Source organism: Bos grunniens, chromosome 6 (genome assembly GCF_055505025.1).
Source record: "Bos grunniens cultivar Pamir isolate PY7600 chromosome 6, Bosgru_T2T1.0, whole genome shotgun sequence".
Lineage (NCBI taxonomy): Eukaryota > Metazoa > Chordata > Mammalia > Artiodactyla > Bovidae > Bos > Bos grunniens.
Window position 1 is genome coordinate 89,146,712 of NC_141170.1, and position 19,699 is coordinate 89,166,410.

A 19,699-nucleotide genomic window follows, 5' to 3' on the forward strand; every position below is an offset into this window, starting at 1 on the left:
CCAGCTTGTGCTTCCTCCAGCCCAGAGTTTCTCACAATGTACTCTGAATATAAGTTTGTTGCGGTCCTTTAATGGACCGGAACCTGGTGGTCCAGAGTCAACGATAAGAAAATGAAAAAGAGAGAGAACGAAAGAAAGAAAGACACAGGGACCCAACCTCTGAGCAAAGGTGCTTTAATGATCTTTCTGGGAGTAGATATAGGCTGTTGTACAAGGAATTCCTTTCAACAATGATATAGATCAGAAAACCAAACGTACAGCAACTGTTACCAAGGGAACAAGAGATTAACAACGGTCATAAGGTCAGGAGACAATCCATATCTCAAGAAAGAGGATCGAGACTAAGCAGTTTTGTCGTAAGGAGAATGTTTACTGAAGGAGATTCATAAATGTCCCATCCTACAACCTCAGTCCTGGGAGCTGTGTGCCGTTCCACTCGTTTCTATTGCTAGAAACTGATAAGGAACAGAGGATTTATGAGAAACAGCATGTAGGAATCCTTCTGTTAAATATTCCCTGACATAAGTTAATAAAGTAGGGTGACAATATACAGCCTTGATATACTCCTTTTCCTATTTGGAACCAGTCTGTTGTTCCATGTCTAGTGCTAACTGTTGCTTCCTGACCTGCATACAGGATTCTCAAAAGGCAGGTGAGGTGGTCTGGTATTCTCATCTCTTGAAGAATTTTCCACAGTTTATTGTGATCCACACAGTCAAAGGCTTTAGCATAGTCAATAAAGCAGAAATAGATGTTTTTCTGGAACTCTCTTGCATTTTCCATGATCCACCTGATGTTGTCAATTTGATCTCTGGACACGACTGAGCAACTTCACTTTCACTTTTCACTTTCATGCATTGGAGAAGGAAATGGCAACCCACTCCAGAGTTCTTGCCTGGAGAATCCCAGGGACGGGGGAGCTGTCTGTGGGGTCGCACAGAGTCGGACATGACTGAAGTGACTTAGCAGCAGCAGCAGTAAAATAACATCAGTTCCTATAAGTTCTTAATTTGGAAGTAGTGTCTCCAGCGTAAGAACTACTTTTTTCAGACCAATGAGGATATGTGTGTGTGTGCTAAGTTGCGTCAGACGCGTCCCACTCTTTGCAACCCTATTCAACTGTAGCCCACCAGGCTCCTCTGTCCATGGGATTCCTCAGGCAAGAAAACTGGAACGGGTTGCCATGCCCTCATCCAGAGGATCTTCCTGACCCAGGGATGGAAACTTTGTCTCTTTGGCCGGCAGGTTCTTTATCACTAGTGCCACTGGGGAAGCCCTAAAGAGGATATACCTCATGTATAATATATACTTGGCTCAGCTGGTAAAGAATCCGCCTGCAATGTGGGAGGCCTGGGTTTGATCCCTGGGTTGGGAAGATCCCCTGGAGAAGGGAGAGGCTGCCCACTCTGGTATTTTGGCCTGGAGAATTCCATGCACTGTTAAGTCTATGGGATCACAAAGAGCCGGACACGACTGGAGCCTTTCACTTTCTTTCCTATGTTATACTTCAGTATCGACCACTATGTCTGGATGGCTTTTGAGTAGTAACTGTGGGACTTTCTCATTCTATATTCCATGTGTTTTAAGGTGTGTGTGTGTGAGTGTGTGCGCACACATGTGCCCAGGTGTGTCTGATTCTTTGCAATCCTATGAACAGACTCCTCTGTCCATGGATTTTTCCAGGCAAGAGTACTGGTGTGGGTTGCCATTTCCTCCTCCAGGGTATCTTCCTGACCCAGCGATTGAACCTAAGGCTCTTGTGTCTCCTGCATTGGCAGCTGAATTCTTTACATCTGGGAAGTCTGTGTTTTAACCTACCTTTTATATAATCACTCACTTTATCCTTTCTCCATGTCTTCTGAAAAGTGTCATGAGATCTACATTCCAGTTTACTAATTTTCCCTTTAATTTTATCAAAAGCTGTCTCTGACCTGATCTGATTTTTAGTCTTCCATTGAGTTTTAACCTCTCAATGGATCACATTCCATTCGATTTTCTCCTAAATCTCTGTCACTTTTACAATATTCTATTCTTTCACTTGTGTTTATATTCCTTTTAAAAAGTTTACCTTTTTATTGTTATTTATTTTACAGCCTCATTCAGATTGTTCTAGGACTCCGTTTATTAAAGTACTGGCACACCTATTTATTGTTGCCAACTTTCCCTTGCAGCAAACTATTTATTCCCTTGGGTGATATAAAACTTGTATCATAAATTAATTTTCAGGAGTAAGTTATCTTTATTATAGACCAATGCACTTAGGTTGTGGAAAAAACTCCTGAAAATGGTTTACTGTTCACTCCTGCTGGTACTCCAGAAGTTTTACTACTTATATAAATTACACATACTTTGCATTTTCCTCCCTGTATGGTATCTTAGACTTCACATCCAGAACTAAGTAAAGGACTGCGGTTTTATTTAAATGAAGACTTAGTCTTTTCTGTACCATCAATTTTCCTGTAGCTTTCCTGGGCTGATGGGTAAAAATTTAGAGTTATTTTTCATGGTGGGGGAAGCCAGTTATGAGACCCAGCTTTGTTCAGGTTTCTTGCTTTCTACTCAGCCTCAGAACCAAAAACCTAACTCTCAATCCCCAGGACCTACATCCATGCCTAATGCCCCTCTTGGCTATTCTGGTGTCCACTTATACAGATACTTATTTAGATCTGAGTTCATTTCTGTTACTTGAGGATTTCTCTTTCTTTTGAACTTGATATCCTCTCTCTCTTACACACACTCCAAATGTGTTTATATGTCTTTTAAGTTTAAACATTTTATCCAATATTTCTAGATGTTTTCAGTTAAAGGTGCTTATAATGAGGGGAATGGCTAAGGAAGAAATGTGTCCAAATATGATTATTTTGAACAAATTAATGAATAAACATTGACAGTAATATTTTCTATATATTTCACACTGTATTGCTCTTAAGTACCAATCTGGCTTTTAAAATACACTACACTACATTATCTATGTAACTCTGAATTCTACTGACATCCATCAGGAACTCTGAATTCTTCCTTTCTAGCAGTGTATCTACATTTATATCCAAATCACTTGTAGACAATTTTTAGTACATTCAGAGGTTGCACTGCCTCCCTAATTCAATGGTAAGCAGGTTAGCTTTGAGATAATACTGCAATACTTATAAACAGCTATTTATCAATGCATTGAAGACACTAAGTCTCAATGTAAACAAACATTAAATGATATTTTCTAATTATTAACTGCAGCTTTATAGCTATCTTCCCCCCGCCCCCCCGTTCTTTTTCTTAATTCAGAACTTGTCCCTCTTACAAGCTTGGTACTTTCACTATTAGAAGCCATTTGTTTTCCAAAATGAGGACATTTTTTTTGCAAGACTTTGTCAGCATTGCTATGCCAGAAACACCCAGCTTACTATAAATAGAAACTATAACTTTCACTATAAAATACTATAATTATACAGCACAACTGTATCTGAGGTTTTTATCCCTGAGGAAATCGATAACAGCGCAAACTACAATTATCTTTTGTACTACAGTAGATACAAGAGGGAGGAGGAAAGAGCTTATTGACTTAGTAGGGACTGTTACTATAGCAAATCAGATTTATAAAAGGAAACAGCTTTTTAACTGACTGATTTTAATTCAAACACCCAAATGCTCCAGTCTGCTAGGAGACTTGACCAAGAAATAAACAACAAATAACCACTTTTGTAGCCTCATTCGCCTTCCTTATTTACACATACACACACCTCATGCCATCCATCATAGCCAATCATTAGAACAAACTGTATTAATTCTGTAAGAAATAAGCTAGGTGCTAAGGGGATGCTGGGCTTCCCTGATGGCTCAGACGGTAAAGAATCTGCCTGCAATGTGGGAGACCTGAATTTGATGCCTGGGTCAGGAAGATCCCCTGAAAAAGGGAATGTCTGACCACTCCAGTATTCCTGCCTGGAGAATTCCAGGGACAGAGGAAACTGGCAGGTGACAGTCCATGGGGTCGCAAAGAGACGGACACAACTGAATGACTAACATTTTCACTTTCAAAGGGATGTTATTTCATGAAATTCTTAACTTGAACATTTCATACGTGTGGGCTTCTCTGGTGGCTCAGTGGTAAAGAATCTGCCTGTCAATGCAGGAGACATGGGTTCCCTCCCTGATCCTGGAAGATCGCACAGGGCAGCTAAGCCCGTGCGCCACGACTACGGAGCCTGTGCTCTAGAGCCTGGGAGCTGCAACTACTGATCCCATGTGCCACAACCATGAAGCCATACAGCCTGTGCTCCATAACAGGAGAAGTCACCACAATGAGAAGCTGTGCACACAACTACAGAGTAGCCCACACAGCATCAGCATAGCTAAAAATAAATGAATAACATTTTTTCAAAAAGAGTATTTCATGCTTGTATTTGATATATGTCATAATTTAGAATGTGTCATTGTGTGTAACTAATAAAAGGACCAATGTTCCATCTTGTAGCATTATGTTAAATCAGTCACTTTGGGAATTTTAAAATATGCACAATGGAAGCAGAAGGCATTAAATCACCCAAAGCTGAAGGATAATACTGAGAAAGGGAGAAAGGGAGTGAGCAAGAGAGAAACTTCAAATATTGTTACTTTTCAATCACATGAATTAATTCATTCTACACTAAAAGAATACTACTAAATTATAAAAATGTTAAAAACAACTTGTGTGGTATGTTTTCATTTTAATCTTCAACTCAAACTAACACCTAGAGGAACAAATTCTGTATCTCTGGATAAACAGTTAGTAAAATAGCTGTATTCTTCTCCTTCTGTGTTTCTGGTACAAATAGTGAGAGGCACAGTAGCCATTCTCAAATCACAACCAGAAAATATGCTTCACACTCAGCTGCAGCCTGTTCTCAAAGGATACCACGTACCATGGACAGAAAAATAAGAGGCCCATTAGGTTTATATTCTGTGTCCGCAAGGCTATTACCTATCTATCTGTATTTTAAGTAAAGTTGCTTTTTAAAGGTCCCTGTAAGTACAGACTCTGGAAAATAAACAGAATTTCATAAATGTGCTGAAAATATCTTATTCTTAAATGAAAATACAAATACTTCCACACAAATACATTTGCTTGCTTGTATTCCACAAGCAATTTGTACCGTGTTATAAGAAATGTCAACATTTGGCCACCATTACCCAAGATCCAAAGACAGCACATTGTTTGATTTATTCAACTGTACAGGTGTTATTTCAGAACAATTTTTAGTACCTTACTTCATGCCCATAAAAAAGATGGTGAATTTCATATATTTAAGGGCTCCTTAGTAAGTATGAAAAGTATTTTAAGTATGGAAATCAAACCACCATCTCATTAAGAAAATCTAAGTAACAAAGCCATAAAAAATGTGGAATACTTAGCTTATAGCATCTATTATATTCCTGAGCCAATCTTCTACATCCATTTTAAAATTTACGTTTTATAAACATGATTCCCTTTAGATAAACATAATAATTTTAATACAAACCCAGCAATTTCAAGGGCTTGTGAAGATATTCCCACTTAACACTTGAAAACTGGTAAATCTACCAGCAGAAATGTTTCTTGTCCTTATACATGTATTCTAAACTTCATGGACATTGGTTCAGTAACAGCCATGAATTAGAAGTAAATAGCTTACTTTTTGGAAGCCGTGTGACTCTCTGAGTTTAGGGTGCCCTTTTGTGCACTCTAATACAACCGAGCAGCAATTCCCTGCCCTGAAAAGAATGACAGACCCTCTAGGGAAATGACTAAATCACTTTTTGCTCATGGGAAAGCAATACTGTGTGTGTCATTTGTTAACTGGACACAGTTATTATTCATTCTGGTTTCTGGGAGATCCTTTTTTTTTTTTTTTCCCAATTTTGAGAGCCCTAGTAGTGCATTTTTGTTGTTATTCATGGGATTTTTTTTTTTTTTTCCTTCAAAGAAATCCAACGGTTAAGACACACCTCCCCTGTGTCTCAAACAGACTTACTCTGCATGCACAGCCCATCCGTGCAGTTCTTGGACTGCAGGACAAGGCCATCGCAGTCCTTGCCTCCATTCTTGGGGGCTGGTGCCGTGCACTCCCTCCTGCGCCAGTGAGTGCACTCGGTCCCGCAGGTAGACCACTTGCTCCACGAGGTCCACCTGCCATCCACTGACACACAAAAAAAACAAAAACAAAAAACAGCAACAGGTCAAAGAGAGAAGGAGCTTCCTGAAGGCAGAGAGGGGGCAGGGCTCAAGTAGAAACAAAACACCAAACACTGAAGAAAATGCCCCACCAAGGAGTGCTGCATTCATTTTAACTGCTAGAAGTAGCACATGCTCTCCATACTTTCTGTGGATTCTGCAAACTTTCCTTACAAGAGGTCTGTGACTATTTCTTCACTGACCACGCATGGGAAGTTTAATGGGACACACAGAAATCAAAGTTGTCACCAGGAGTTATATAAAGGTAAATCCTAGCAGTGTCCCTTTTTCTATTTTAGGTTTTGGATTGAAAATTAGGGGACCTTCTTATGGATCCAATATTCCCATGAATAGTGCATGTGATTAGTGCCAGTAAACCTCTGTGGGGTTAAGGAGAAGAGGTCAGGAGAGTGGGGAAAAAAATCCTTCCATTCATCTATCCACCCACCCACCTCCATCCTATCCATATATTCATCTACATTCCCATTTATCTCTCTCTCTCTCTCTTTACCGCTCTATCATCTACATCTTATACACTCTTTTTAAGTTTTTATCCATGCTGCTTAATTCTGCTAAGATCTTCTGCAATGCCGTCTTAAAAAGACTGTTTTCCATTTATTATTTGATTATTTCATTCCATTATTTTATTTGATGATGTACACATTTCTATTTTTATTTTAAAAATAATATTTAAGCACATTCTTAATTTTTTTCCTGTGATTCAGTCATTTGGAATAGACTCACTTTCTTCTTAATTTTGGTGCTTGACTTGTTAGTAAATTTCAATGATAATGGGCTAAGATAACTCTATTTAAAGAAAACAAACACACAACTTAAACCCTAACTTGAGAAAATAGTAAATTTCACTAAGGTGATACTTTAAAATGCATTCTTTAAAGGTTCTTAGATAAATAAGAAGAAAATACCAAAATAAGAGTTATATTTTTAAAAAATTTTCCCTGAAATCCATAAATAATTATCCAGGGATAAATGCAAGACAATGGCAAACATCATTTATTGAACATGCACTGTACATAATATGTTATACCTACATCTTGCTAGAAATTAGACCAATTTTAATAGTCTGCATAGTTTGGAGAATCTCTGTGATGTCATATTTAAATTACTGTGTAAATATATGTATTATGCACAATATACAGAGATATAAATATGCCCACATGAAAAAATGATGAAAGTATTAATATTTCAACTGTACAGAGTTAGCTACATAAATAACCCCCAACTATCTGGAGAAAAGACGTTTGCTTTGACCTAGACCATCCCAAAGTACACACACAAACACACATTTCTATTTTAACTAAATGCTTGTATGTATGCATGCATGCTCAGTCATATTAGACTCTTTGCGACTCCATGGACTGTGGCCTGCAAAGCTCCTCTGTCCATGGAATTTTCCAGGGAAGAATACTAGAGTGGGTTTCCTACTCCCAGGGATCTTCCTGACCCAGGGATTGAACTGGTGTCTCCTGTCTTGGCAGGTGGATTCTTTACCACTGAGCCACCATGCAAGCTCAACTAAACGCTTAGTGTATTTCTAAATGTGGGAGTCAGTATGTAGATAGAATATAGAAGAGTACAAGATAAAAAATATTGAAATTCTTAGCCTAGCTAAGTGTCAAAATGTGTTCCATAAATAACAGCTCTTATAAGCGTTCAGTGTGGGATACTGTTTTGATACTTGGAAAATTAGCATAGGAATGACAAAATTTAGATTATGGTTTTCTCTCCAGTTCATTTCTCTAACCTGTCTCTGAGAAAGGTTCCACTTAAGAATGAACCTGACAAAAGTTAGGCAAAATAAAGGCAAGTGAGGAGTCTTTGTATCTAAATAATGAAAGTGACAATAACTACCCCAATGGAATACACTAATAATAATTTTAGCTTAATTTTTCAATATATTATATAATTAGACATTTTAGTAGGTTTTGGTTTCAGCAGATATTAACTTCAATTTACCAAAGGATAAGAGCTTGGGACAACATAAGAGAGAACAGAAAGATGCTCAGAGGCAAAGGGATGCAATCCTGTTATAGGTACCATTGCAAATAACTCAAAAAGAGGTGACTGACATATATAGACATGTTACTGTATTCATGTATAGACTGTTGGGTGATGCACAGGGAAGCCTGGCATGCTGCAGTCCATGGGGTCACAAAGAATTGGACAGGACTGAGCAACTGAACTGAACATGTATAGATAATAGGTGACTGCATCATATTTTCAAAATCTATTAGCTCATGTGTCACAAAGCTTAGAGTTCCTTTTAATTCATTCCAAATGTTTTATTTGCCCTTGCCCATAAACTGATACCAAATATCGAGCACTTTACCTCAAACAGTTTCTAAATTTCAGTTCCAATTAATTTCCTTGACTTTCTGAATATCAATGTTGTTATCCTAAATGTATGGCTTTCAATGCTGCTCAAATGCCTTGAATTATAAGATTCTGCAAACTTGGCTCCAACAGTTTTGTTGAGTAATATAGAGGGATTATGTTCCTGTGTGTTTTTCATACTATTTTGCATGTTAATGTAATTATTAAAGTTAAGTGCTCTTTTGGGGAAAAAGTCGTGATTTCCCAGTAATGTGGGCATTGGATGATATGATGGATTTACATACTATCTATCACACATTCAGGTCTAGAATAAGCCTATGTATATATACCCTAAAATATTTCTAGAATGAGAGGATACATTTGGAATGAGGATGCTGGTTTATTTACCTGGGCATAACGTGGTACAGGCTATCTTTTGTACACTCTGCCCTTCACAGAAGGCACCACCATTGAGCGGAGCTGGGTTGGTACAGGTCCTTGTACGCTTCTGATACCCCCGTCCACAACGGCTATTACACACAGACCACTCTGTCCAAGTGGACCAGCCACCATTTACTGGAAGTAAATGATAAAACATGAATTAAGTGTACATGCATACACACAGAGATGCACAAACCACATATCAAACATAAACAAGAATGTTGTATCCCAAATGACCATAAAAAAATTAAAAACCTCAAAGCTGGAAGAGACCTTGGATGTAATTTCATTCAAAATTTTATTACTACAAAACTGAAATCTAAGCACAGGGATAAATAAAATGAATTATCAATATCTATTTACTTACTCAGAAAATAGAACTGTGTTCTCCTCTCCTTAGCCACTGTTGTTTTAAAAAACATCCCCCTACCTAGTAAAGCTCCAAAAATTATTGATACTTTTGACAACTTATCTCAAATAATATGCTTATATCCTTGTACCAAGGCTGCAGGTGGCTATGAGGCATGGTAACTGATAAAATCATTTAGCCTTTCCTTAATAATAGATGATTATTGATCTTTAGCATATATAAACTTTATAACCTTTCAAGAATTTTTATTTTCATTAATAAGCGAATCTATTTTTTTAAAAAAGTCTTGATAGCTGGATTTACAACTAAGTATTTATTTGAATGGATCAGCAATTAGCTGATGTAACTGCAATTGACACACTTTGTGTATAAAGACTATTTATGATGTTCGATGGACCTGTCAGTATAGATGCGATTATAAAACTTATTGTCTAGCACTATGTTTATTTTTAACCTCTAGAGATTTCACTCTAGAAAATACTGATATATTCTCATATCTCAATATATGAGTCCATGAAATTACTATAATTAAGCAATTTCTAACAAAAATTATTTTCTGCTGGTTAAAACATGCTACAAACAGTATATGCATCTACTTCTTGATGGTAAAGAAGTGTGCTACTCAGATAACAGAAACCTATATTGGGACATCACATGTCCATCATCTCCTTCTCTAGGATCTTACGCAATAGGTAATAATCATGAATGTGTTATATATAGAGACATAGGCTATTTTTCAGTGGAGAATTATTTTTTCCTGTATCAAGATAAGAACTTTTGTATGAAGATTTACCTTTATTTTTTTGTATAAAGATAAATAAATGAGAACAATTTGGACATTCAACAATAGGAAAATGGTAAATATACTATGTTCATGAGATTGGCTGCCAGGCCGCTATTAAAAATGCTGCTGCCTGCGTGCACCCCTATGTTCACAGCAGCACTATCACAATAGCCAAGACATGGAAACAACCCAAACGCCTGTCAATAGGTAATGGGTAAAAAAGATGAGGCATACATTTGCAGTAGACTACTGCTAAGTGGCAAAAAGAACAAACAATGCCATTTGCAGCAACATGGATGCAGCTAGAGATTATCATACTAAGTGAAGTGAAGTCATAAAGAAAAGACAAATACTGTATGAAGTCACTTATAGGTTGAATCTAAAATAAATATGACACAGAATAAGGGACAGAGAATAGACTGCTGGTTGCCAAAGGGAAAGCAGTGTAATGCAACTATACTTAAATGAAAGAACACATTTTAAAAAATAATGCTGTAGAAGTCTATTTAATAATACATGGATATTTCAACATTATGTTTTAAGTAAAAAAAAAAATTATATCCCTTATTTTAAAATCTTATGTATGTTAAGAAAATATCAGTAGTATATATATCCATCTTTTTTAAAGCTATCTCTGGATGACAAAATGACAGGATTATAGGTTTTTTCTTTGATGTTTTTCTGTTTCCCAAATTTTCTGTAATGAATATATACTTGCAGTCTAAAAATGATACTAACAACAGACTCAAAAATGAAATACTGGTTAAATGTATATGTTTTTCTGTGGTCTTCTAGTGAGCCCAACCTATGAGCCTTGGACAACTTATTCTGTTGTATAAGAATACATGTTCTTTCATGCAGACGTTTGACAGAGTTTTGTGTTCCAAAAGTAATTTAACCCACTCACCTTGACAAAACTCCAAATGTGGAACTGTCAGTATAAATTTCTTACCAACATACTGGCAAGCTGATATTTGGGGTTACAGTATACATGTGCTGCTCTGCTAGGATTTTAACGAGAAATTAATAATCATAAACGTTTAGAAGAAGACCAGTCTTGAAGATTCTAGATTTATTCCATTATTTTATGGGGAAGGAGGTATGTGCTCTGAGTATTGTAATGCTTAAGTGTCCGACTGTAGGCTAGTTACTGCCAGAACTAGGCCTAGAACAGAAGACTCCCAAGCCCTAGTGCCACACTGTTTGCTAAACTCAAAATGCTTTAGCTCCTTGTGTTTGATCCTTACTAAAGACAATGTTTGGCCTGTGCTTATGGATAATGAGAACATGCTATACATAGGAAAAGAGACCTGCATCTATGTAGTACATCTGTTTAAGAGTCTGCCCTCATTAATCACTTACAATTGGTACAAACTGTGATGTACCCTAATTTTTTTGCATTTCTAGCACTGTTTATTAAGTCATTCAGAAAGTCTAGAAAAAGACAAAAAGTGGGAAACATTTCACTGTGACTTAAGGAAATTGAACTTCAGAGTATTCAGAGGATTTTTTTAAAAGAAGTATGCATCTGTCCTGTAATGACAATGACAGCATTAAAGCATCACTACATTCAGCCTTTGGAATGGCACAGTAGTTTCTGTTTTCGTAACCTCCTGCAGCCTGAGGATGCATCCAGCCAAGTAGTATGACCTGCAGGAAGTGCCACGAGCCATGTACTTGGCAGTGACAAATCTCCTGAAGTGTCATTTAACACCAAAGGAGCCATGAACAGCCCCCTTACCTTCTAAGTGGTGGCCATTATCGTTCTGGTGGAGGTAGAACCTCAAAATATTTCTCAGGGTTGTTCAGTTTCCTCTCAGAAAATAACTCACCAAGAATATAAAGATCTACTGTGTATCTAACACTGTAAGAAGCATAAATGTACAGAGTTGTCTCTTTGTCCACCAAGGAGCTTAAAAGCCTCACTGGGCAGATGGAACTACTCGTGAAATGAGAAAACTTCTGAGTGCTAAAACAGGGAGATAAAAACATCACATGCAGTGGCAAAAGTGGGTGCAGAATCATTTAGTCCTTCTGGAGAAATGCTAAGCTTAGGGATGAGATGGATTGGAAAGGGCCAGAGAATGGAAGAGAAGCTCTCTGAAGAAGTCATCATGTTGCAGCTTGCTACAGGGTTAGGACTAGGGCTGTATGACAATGGCAGGCCTTGTCTTCACGTTGGATGTCCTTGATGGAGTGTAAAGCAAGTTCCAGGCAGTTAAAGCTGCTCCAGTGTGTTTGGAGAACATGTCAGCTCCAGTTTACCTGAGGTCTTGCAATCGCTCTCCTGAGGCCCACAGAAGAGCAGAAGGTTGCTTTAAGTATCTTCATGTCAGAACTCCCTCTAGGTCTTGGTAGTCCAGGCTGAGAAGGGCAGGGCAGGGCTTCGGGAAGCAGGGAACCCTCCTGGATTCTTGAGTTCAGTTTGAAATTCAGGACATTTATGCTTGTTACAGTGTTAGATCCCTCAGTGGATTTCCTTTACTGTCCTATAAACTGACAAAGGGCTAGAAGTTCCAAGTCCAGGTTTCCTATGAGTATCAGAAAAGCAGTGAAACCTCACTGTCCATATGGGAAGCAGGAAGAGAGCTGCAATGGGGACTGAGAAGGGCCCTCTTCACTTGATATTCTAACACTAAAATGAGAGACTGCAGTTTGACCTGAACCAGATTGAGGCACACAAAGTTCACTCACCATAGACTATGACAGTTGCGGTTGTGCTTTTCCTCTTGGCGACAATGTTTTTGGCAACACAAGTATAGTTGGCAGTATCTGAGAGGCGGGCCTGCTTGATGATGAGGTTGTGATCAATAGTAATATAAAAATTCCGATCTTCAACAGGATCGATGATGTCTTCATTTTTCAACCATTCCACCTAAAGATGCACAAGAGAAACAGATAAATCCCTGGTATGAATCCCTCGATGGCTGACAGGCCTGACTTTTGTTCTGCAACGTGAACAGCACTGTTCCATGCTATGAAATCTGCAAACTTGAGGAAGTAACTTTCTGAGGTCATGTTAAGTATCACTCACCTGCCAAACATACTGATTCTGTCTGTACTACCTTATTCTCAAATGTCAATGACCCAATTGGGAAATACAGGGTTCAAATTGTTTTCACTTTGCCCTGCAGGCAGGAATAGGTGATGTGCACTGCCAAGTTCAGAACCCAATCAAAAATAATGGGCGAAGCATTTCAAACTGAACTCAAACCTTTTGCTATTTGATTTGTTTACTCTTGGCAACTTACCTGCTGCTTTTCAGAAAAGAATATAAGGACTATCAAAAAAGCTCAAAAGGCATCCTAGACATCATGCAGCTCAAATAAAACAACATTTGGATGATTTATGTCTTGTTGAAACATATGGATTAAATTTCCCTGAAAATGCACTTACTTTAAAATGTAGCAAACACATATTTAGAGATGTATCTAAGCCAAAATACTTAGGAGGGAACAAAAAGGTTTTCTACCAACTCTCAATATGATCTAAAGAGCATATAAGTCATAGTCAAATCTTTCCTTTTGTCTTTAACTAGCATCAAATCTTTGGCTCTCATGGTTTGCTTCTGGAGAACCTAAGACGTGACTATTCAAAACTACTCAACTATTTTTCCTATGTAAATCTCAGTTTAGCAACAGCAATGTTATCCTTACAGAATGAAAGGAGGGAAGCAAATTCTGTAAAAAACATCCTTAAGAAGGATAAACTGTTTTTGTCCCATAAATTGCTTTTCTTCCTCAAAGGTTTATCAATAAAGCAAAACATACTGATATTTACCACACTTAAACTTTCCTGTGCATTAGTGTGGATATAGATACAAGTAACCTTTACTTGTAGGGAGTCAACAATGTTGCCATTTTCAAAATCTTAAGGAGCTTCCCCCAGCACTACAAGAGGTTTGGAAATTAATCTCTAAATCTGTCAGTGGGCTGGATGTTACACAAATTACGTGTAACACTGGGACTCTAAAATAATGCTTCTCTAATCCTTAGAAGAGAGGCCACAATTTAAAGGGAAAAACAGAAATCACCTTGAAGTAAACATATGAGGATGTAGATAAGAATGACTATTTGTAATAAGTTTTGAAACAACAGTTACATTTAAGGTATTTAAACCAATGAAAGTGAAAGAAGACTGAAGTCCATCTAAAATAGTGGAGTTTTAAACATGCATTTTGTCTTATTTAAGACAGCACATTCAATCCTGTGCTTAGATATAGCTGGTAAGAGACACACTGGCTTAACCTGGATTTTCTCAAAATTTGGCCCCAAGTGTTTTGTAATCTGGGCTTTTCAGGTGGTGCTACTAGTAAAGAATTTGCATGCCAATGCAGGAGACTTAAGAGACGAAGGTTCAATCCCCGGGTTGGGAAGATCCCCTGGAGGAAGAAATGGCAATCCACTCCAGCATTCTTGCCCGGAGAATTCCATGGAGGAACCTGGCTACAGTCCATAGGATTGCAGAGTCAGACATGACTGAAGTGACTTGCCACACACACACAATCACGTGTGGTAATACAATCTTGCTAGAAGTTCAAGGGAAAAGATAGCAAGATTCAAAATATTTAAAAAAACTGCATGCCGATAATTGAAAGCTGACATTAATATCTTCTGAATCTCTATGCAGGTTATCTTTGCCATTCAAAAGAAAGTTTTCCACTTAGAAATCTAGGTACTGTTGGGCTTCCTGGGGGTTGTGTGTGTCTCTGTGTGTGTATGTCTTTCAAAGACGCATCAATTCAGTTCAGTTCAGTGGCTCAGTCGTGTCCAACTCTGCGACCCTGTGGACTACAGCACACCAGGCCTCCCTGTCTGTCACCAACTCCCAGAGTTTACCCAAACTCATGTCCATTGAGTTGGTGATGCCATCCAACCATCTCATCCTCTGTTGTCTCCTTCTTCTCCTGCCTTCAATCTTTCCCAGTATTGGGGTCTTTTCCAATGAGTCAGCTCTTCATATCAGGTAGCCAAAGTATTGGAGTATCAGCTTCAATATCAGTCCCTCCAATGAATACCCAGGACTGATCTCCTTTAGGATGGACTGGTTGGATCTCCTTGCAGTCCAAGGGACTCTCAAGAGTCTTCTCCAACACCACTGTTCAAAAGCATCAATTCTTCAGTGCTCAGCTTTCTTTATAGTTCAACTCTCACATCCATACATGACCACTGGAAAAACCATAGCCTCGACTAGACAGACCTTTGTTGGCAGAGTAATGGCTCTGCTTTTTAATATGCTGTCTAGGTTGGTTAGTGAAGAAGGCAATGGCACCCCACTCCAGTACTCTTGCCTGGAAAATCCCATGGACAGAGGAGCCTGGTGGGCTGCTGTCTATGGTCGTACAGAGTTGGACACGACTGAAGCGACTTAGCAGCAGCAGCAGCAGGTTGGTTAGACAACTTTCCTGCCAAGGAGTAAGTGTCTTTTAATTTCATGGCTGCAGTCACCATCTGCAGTGGTTTTGGAGCCCCCAAAAATAAAGTCTGCCACTGTTTCCACTGTTTCCCCATCTATTTCCCATGAAGTGATGGGACCGGATGCCATGAACTTCATTTTCTGAATGTTGAGCTTTAAGCCAACTTTTTCAGTCTCCTCTTTCACTTTCAACAAGAGGCTATGTAGTTCTTCTTCACTTTCTGCCATAGGGTGATATCATCTGCATATCTAAGGTTATTGATATTTCTCCCGGCAATCTTGATCCCAGCTTGTGCTTCATCCAGTCCAGCGTTTTTTATGATGCACTCTGCATGTAAGTTAAATAAGTAGGGGGATAATATACAGTCTTGACATACTCCGTTTCCTATTTGGAACCAGTCCATTGTTCCGTGTCCAGTTCTAGCTGTTGCTTCCTATTCTGCATACAGATTTCTCAAGAGGCAGGTCAGATGGTCTGGTATTCCCATCTCTTTCAGAATATTCCACAGTTTGTTGTGATCCACACAGTCAAAGGATTTGGCATAATCAATAAAGCAGAAATAGGTGTTTTTCTGGAACTCTCTTGCTTTTTAGATGGTCCAGTGGATGTTGGCAATTTGATCTTTGGTTCCTCTACCTTTTCTAAAACCAGCTTGATCATCTGGAAGTTCACAGTCCATGTATTGTTGAAGCCTGGCTTGGAGAATTTTGAGCATTACTAGCATATGAGAGATTGGAAAAGGAAATGGCAACCCACTCCAGTGTTCTTGCTTGGAGAATCCCAGGGACGGGGGAGCCTGGTGACTGCCATCTATGGGGTCACACAGAATCGGACACGACTGAAGCGACTTAGCAGCAGCAGCAGCAGCAGCAGCAGCATGTGAGAGGAGCGCAATTGTGTGGTAGTTGGAGCATTCTTTGGCATTGCCTTTCTTTGGGATTGGAATGAAAACTGACCTTTTCCAGTCCTGTGGCCACTGCTGAGTTTTCCAAATTTGCTGGCATATTGAGTGCAGCACTTTCACAGCATCACCTTTTAGGATTTGAAATAGCTCAACTGGGATTCCATCACTTTCACTAGCTTTGTTCGTAGTGATGCTTCCTAAGGCCCACTTGACTTCACATTCCAGGATGTCTGGCTTAGGTGAGTGAGCACACCCTTGTGATCATCTGGGTCATGAAGATCTTTTTTGTATAGTTCTTCCTTGTATTCTTGCCACCTCTTCTTAATATCTTCTGCTTCTGTTAGGTCCATATCATTTCTGTCCTTTATTGAGCCCATCTTTGCATGAAATGTTCCCTTGGTATCTCCAATTTTCTTGAACTGTGCCTGCTACTTTTCTCTGAAGAATAGCCCTCAGACTCCTGGATGTTTTGCCTGGAAGTACCTAAGGGCTCACAGCTTCCCCTGAGACCTCCTCCTTTGGTATGGTCTCACAGGTGTGGAAATATGCCTTCTGTCTAATCAGATTGGAATCTGAGTTGTCACTCTCGAGAGCTCCCTTGTAGGGTTGCACACTGAAGCTACCTCCTTAACACATCTCCTATATTTACATTTTCTGGGTCTCTCCTTTTGTCTTTTGACTAGGCTCTCCTGGGAGCATTCCCATAACCAACCCTTTGCATTCAGACCTCTGCTTCATGCTCTGCTTCTGAAGAAACCCAATCGATTAAGTCAAGATTGTGCAAAACTATGGGTTTTTTCTATGTGCATAATAGGTAAAAACAGCAATGCTATCCGGATCATAAACGACATGAAGAGATCCCAAGGGATATTGCAAACCACTTGTTTATTTGAAAAGTTTATTACATGGAATAAAAAAAGCAATCAGCACTGTTGACAAAGGATTTAAAAAGACTTATGTGATTATTGGGTATGTAATCTCTACCCTCTTATGCATGGCTGTGCATTTTCCTCAGTGTCTCTCTTCAGCAGGAGCAATGACTACATGAGACATGAGGTTCTCTGAGGAGCTCTAGAAACGTGGCAGCACTCCTGGGCCCTCGGAGGGATACTGCCTTCTTCCCCTTCAGCTTTAACCAGGGAAGCTCTGCCTCAATCTGTTCTCCACACTGGGATAGTCTGTATGCCTATGTCTGAAGAAACAATGAGATCTACAGCTAGAAAATAGTGAGGGAATGAAGAAAAGAGCCAAGGACTCTGGCTTTTGATAAAATGTCCCCCTCCCAGTCCCCTATGCCCCAGGACTCCCAGCCTTTCACAACGCCTTGTTCTGAGACCTCATCTCCACAAGAAGCTTGGGTCTGGTGCAGGCCATCACTCACCTCCTGCAACAGAATCTCCGTCTTGCTCAGCACGTCCCAATCACCCATCCTCCAAAACTCTCCCAATCCTTCCTCACTTCCTTGGAACATAGCATCATTGTCCTCCAAAATTTCAACCTCTTTCAGATTGCTTTCTTAAACTTTCTCTAAATCCTAGCTCCTTATGATGCTGCTGTTTCTTCTAGAGTCTTCTTATATAGGGAATGTTTGATTTCCCAACGCACCACCGGGCCTGGGGGTCCAGTGAGCAGCCTCCTGGATCTGCACTGCCTGCTCCACCTTCTCCTCACAGCGGAATGTGGCTGTGCAAAGCCATGCTGGGTGGCCTAATCATAAGTTCGTGATAGCAGAACTCAAGTGGGCCCTAAATTCTGCCCCAAATATTGTACTATATTTTCATCCTCTGTTCACTGTCCCACACTCCTAGACACCTGTTTCACACCTTCTCCTCTCTGCTTAGATACTGCTGCTAAGTCACTTCAGTCGTGTCCGACTCTGTGTGACCCCATAGACGGCAGTCCACCAGGCTCCCCCGTCCCTGGGATTCTCCAGGCAAGAACACTGGAGTGGGTTGCCATTTCCTTCTCCAATGCATGAAAGTGAAAAGTGAAAGTGAAGTCGCTCAGTCGTGTCCAACCCTCAGCGACCCTATGGACTGCAGCCTTCCAGGCTCCTCTGTCCATAGGCTTTTCCAGGCAGGAGTACTGGAGTGGGGTGCCTTTGCCTTCTCCGCTGCTTAGACAACACCTCCCCTTCTATCCTCAGTTTCAGCTGATCAATGACCAAGATCTCCCAAAGCTCCATTACCCACCTATCACCTCTGCTCTGCAGCCACCTTCCTCCCTTGTTACTCCTCCTCACCTCTCATTGTCCTTTGCATCCTACTGCCATTCTCCTATTCAAGACCACGCCCCAGCAATTCTTTTCTCTTACATCATTAATTTTCCCTCTACACAGAGTCATTTCCACCAGCATTCAGACGTGTGATTATTTTTCACAACTTACAAGAAAATCCATCGCTACTCATTTCTGCCTTCAGTTACCCCCACATTTCTCTGCTCATCTTAAGAAACACCTTGCAATCCCTGTTTGCACATTTCTCCAGTCTGTGTCCTCTTCATTCCTACAGGATCTACTCTAATTCACACTCGCCTCCACTGTTAGAAGTGCTCTTTTCAAAGGCACTAACTCCTTTCACTTTGCTAGATGGACTGCTGAGGTTTTAGTACTTGACTAACTCGACTCAGCAGCAGCATTTGACCCCATGGGTTTCTCCCTCCTCCGTGCTTACTTTCTCCAGACAGGGCACTTTCTTACTTTTTGTACCATCTCTTCCCACCATCCACAGCTTCTCTGAGCTTAGGTCTGCTCTCCCTGGGTAGCTCTGTCCATGGACCTCTTCCTTTTTCTATTTTCCATCCACATTCACTTTCTCAGTGAGCTCATCCATTCTCACGCAGAAGACTCCTAAATTTATCTCCAGGTTGACCTCGTCCCTGAACTCCAAACTCATACATCCAACTGTCTTCTTACAAGCCCACTCAGTTGTCTAATAACAACCTTCCCAACTGCCCTCCAAACCTGCTCCTCCCACCACCTTATCTGTCACAGTTAAGGCCAACCTCATCCTTCCAGTAACTCAAAAACCTCAGACTTGAACTTGACTCTTCTCTTCCTCTCCCTTTGCCTATGCCACACCAAAGAAGCATTTGGAATTTGACCACTTCTCATCCCTTCAGCACCACTCACTTCTCCATGCAGGTCACCATCATTTGTCTCCTGGATTGAGTGCAACAACTTCCTGTCTTATCTTTGCTTTTTCCCTTGGCCCTAACATCTATCCTCAACACAGTTAGAGAGGTCTTTAAACCCTAAGTCAGATTAT

General features: G+C 39.8%; 1 protein-coding gene across 7 annotated transcripts in view; it reads right to left on the bottom strand.

Annotated features, from left to right (window-relative positions):
• The window catches only part of UNC5C (unc-5 netrin receptor C), a 429,397-nt gene that overhangs the window by 64,021 nt on the left and 345,677 nt on the right, over positions 1 to 19,699 (bottom strand). For all 7 annotated transcript variants that reach the window (XM_086406587.1, XM_086406586.1, XM_086406590.1 and 4 more), the window contains 3 exons: positions 12,808 to 12,988; positions 8,927 to 9,094; positions 5,985 to 6,149 (listed from right to left, as the gene is read on the bottom strand). In XM_086406587.1, the coding sequence (XP_086262713.1) occupies positions 5,985 to 6,149; positions 8,927 to 9,094; positions 12,808 to 12,988 (514 nt within the window). The remainder of the gene's footprint in view (positions 1 to 5,984; positions 6,150 to 8,926; positions 9,095 to 12,807; positions 12,989 to 19,699) is intronic.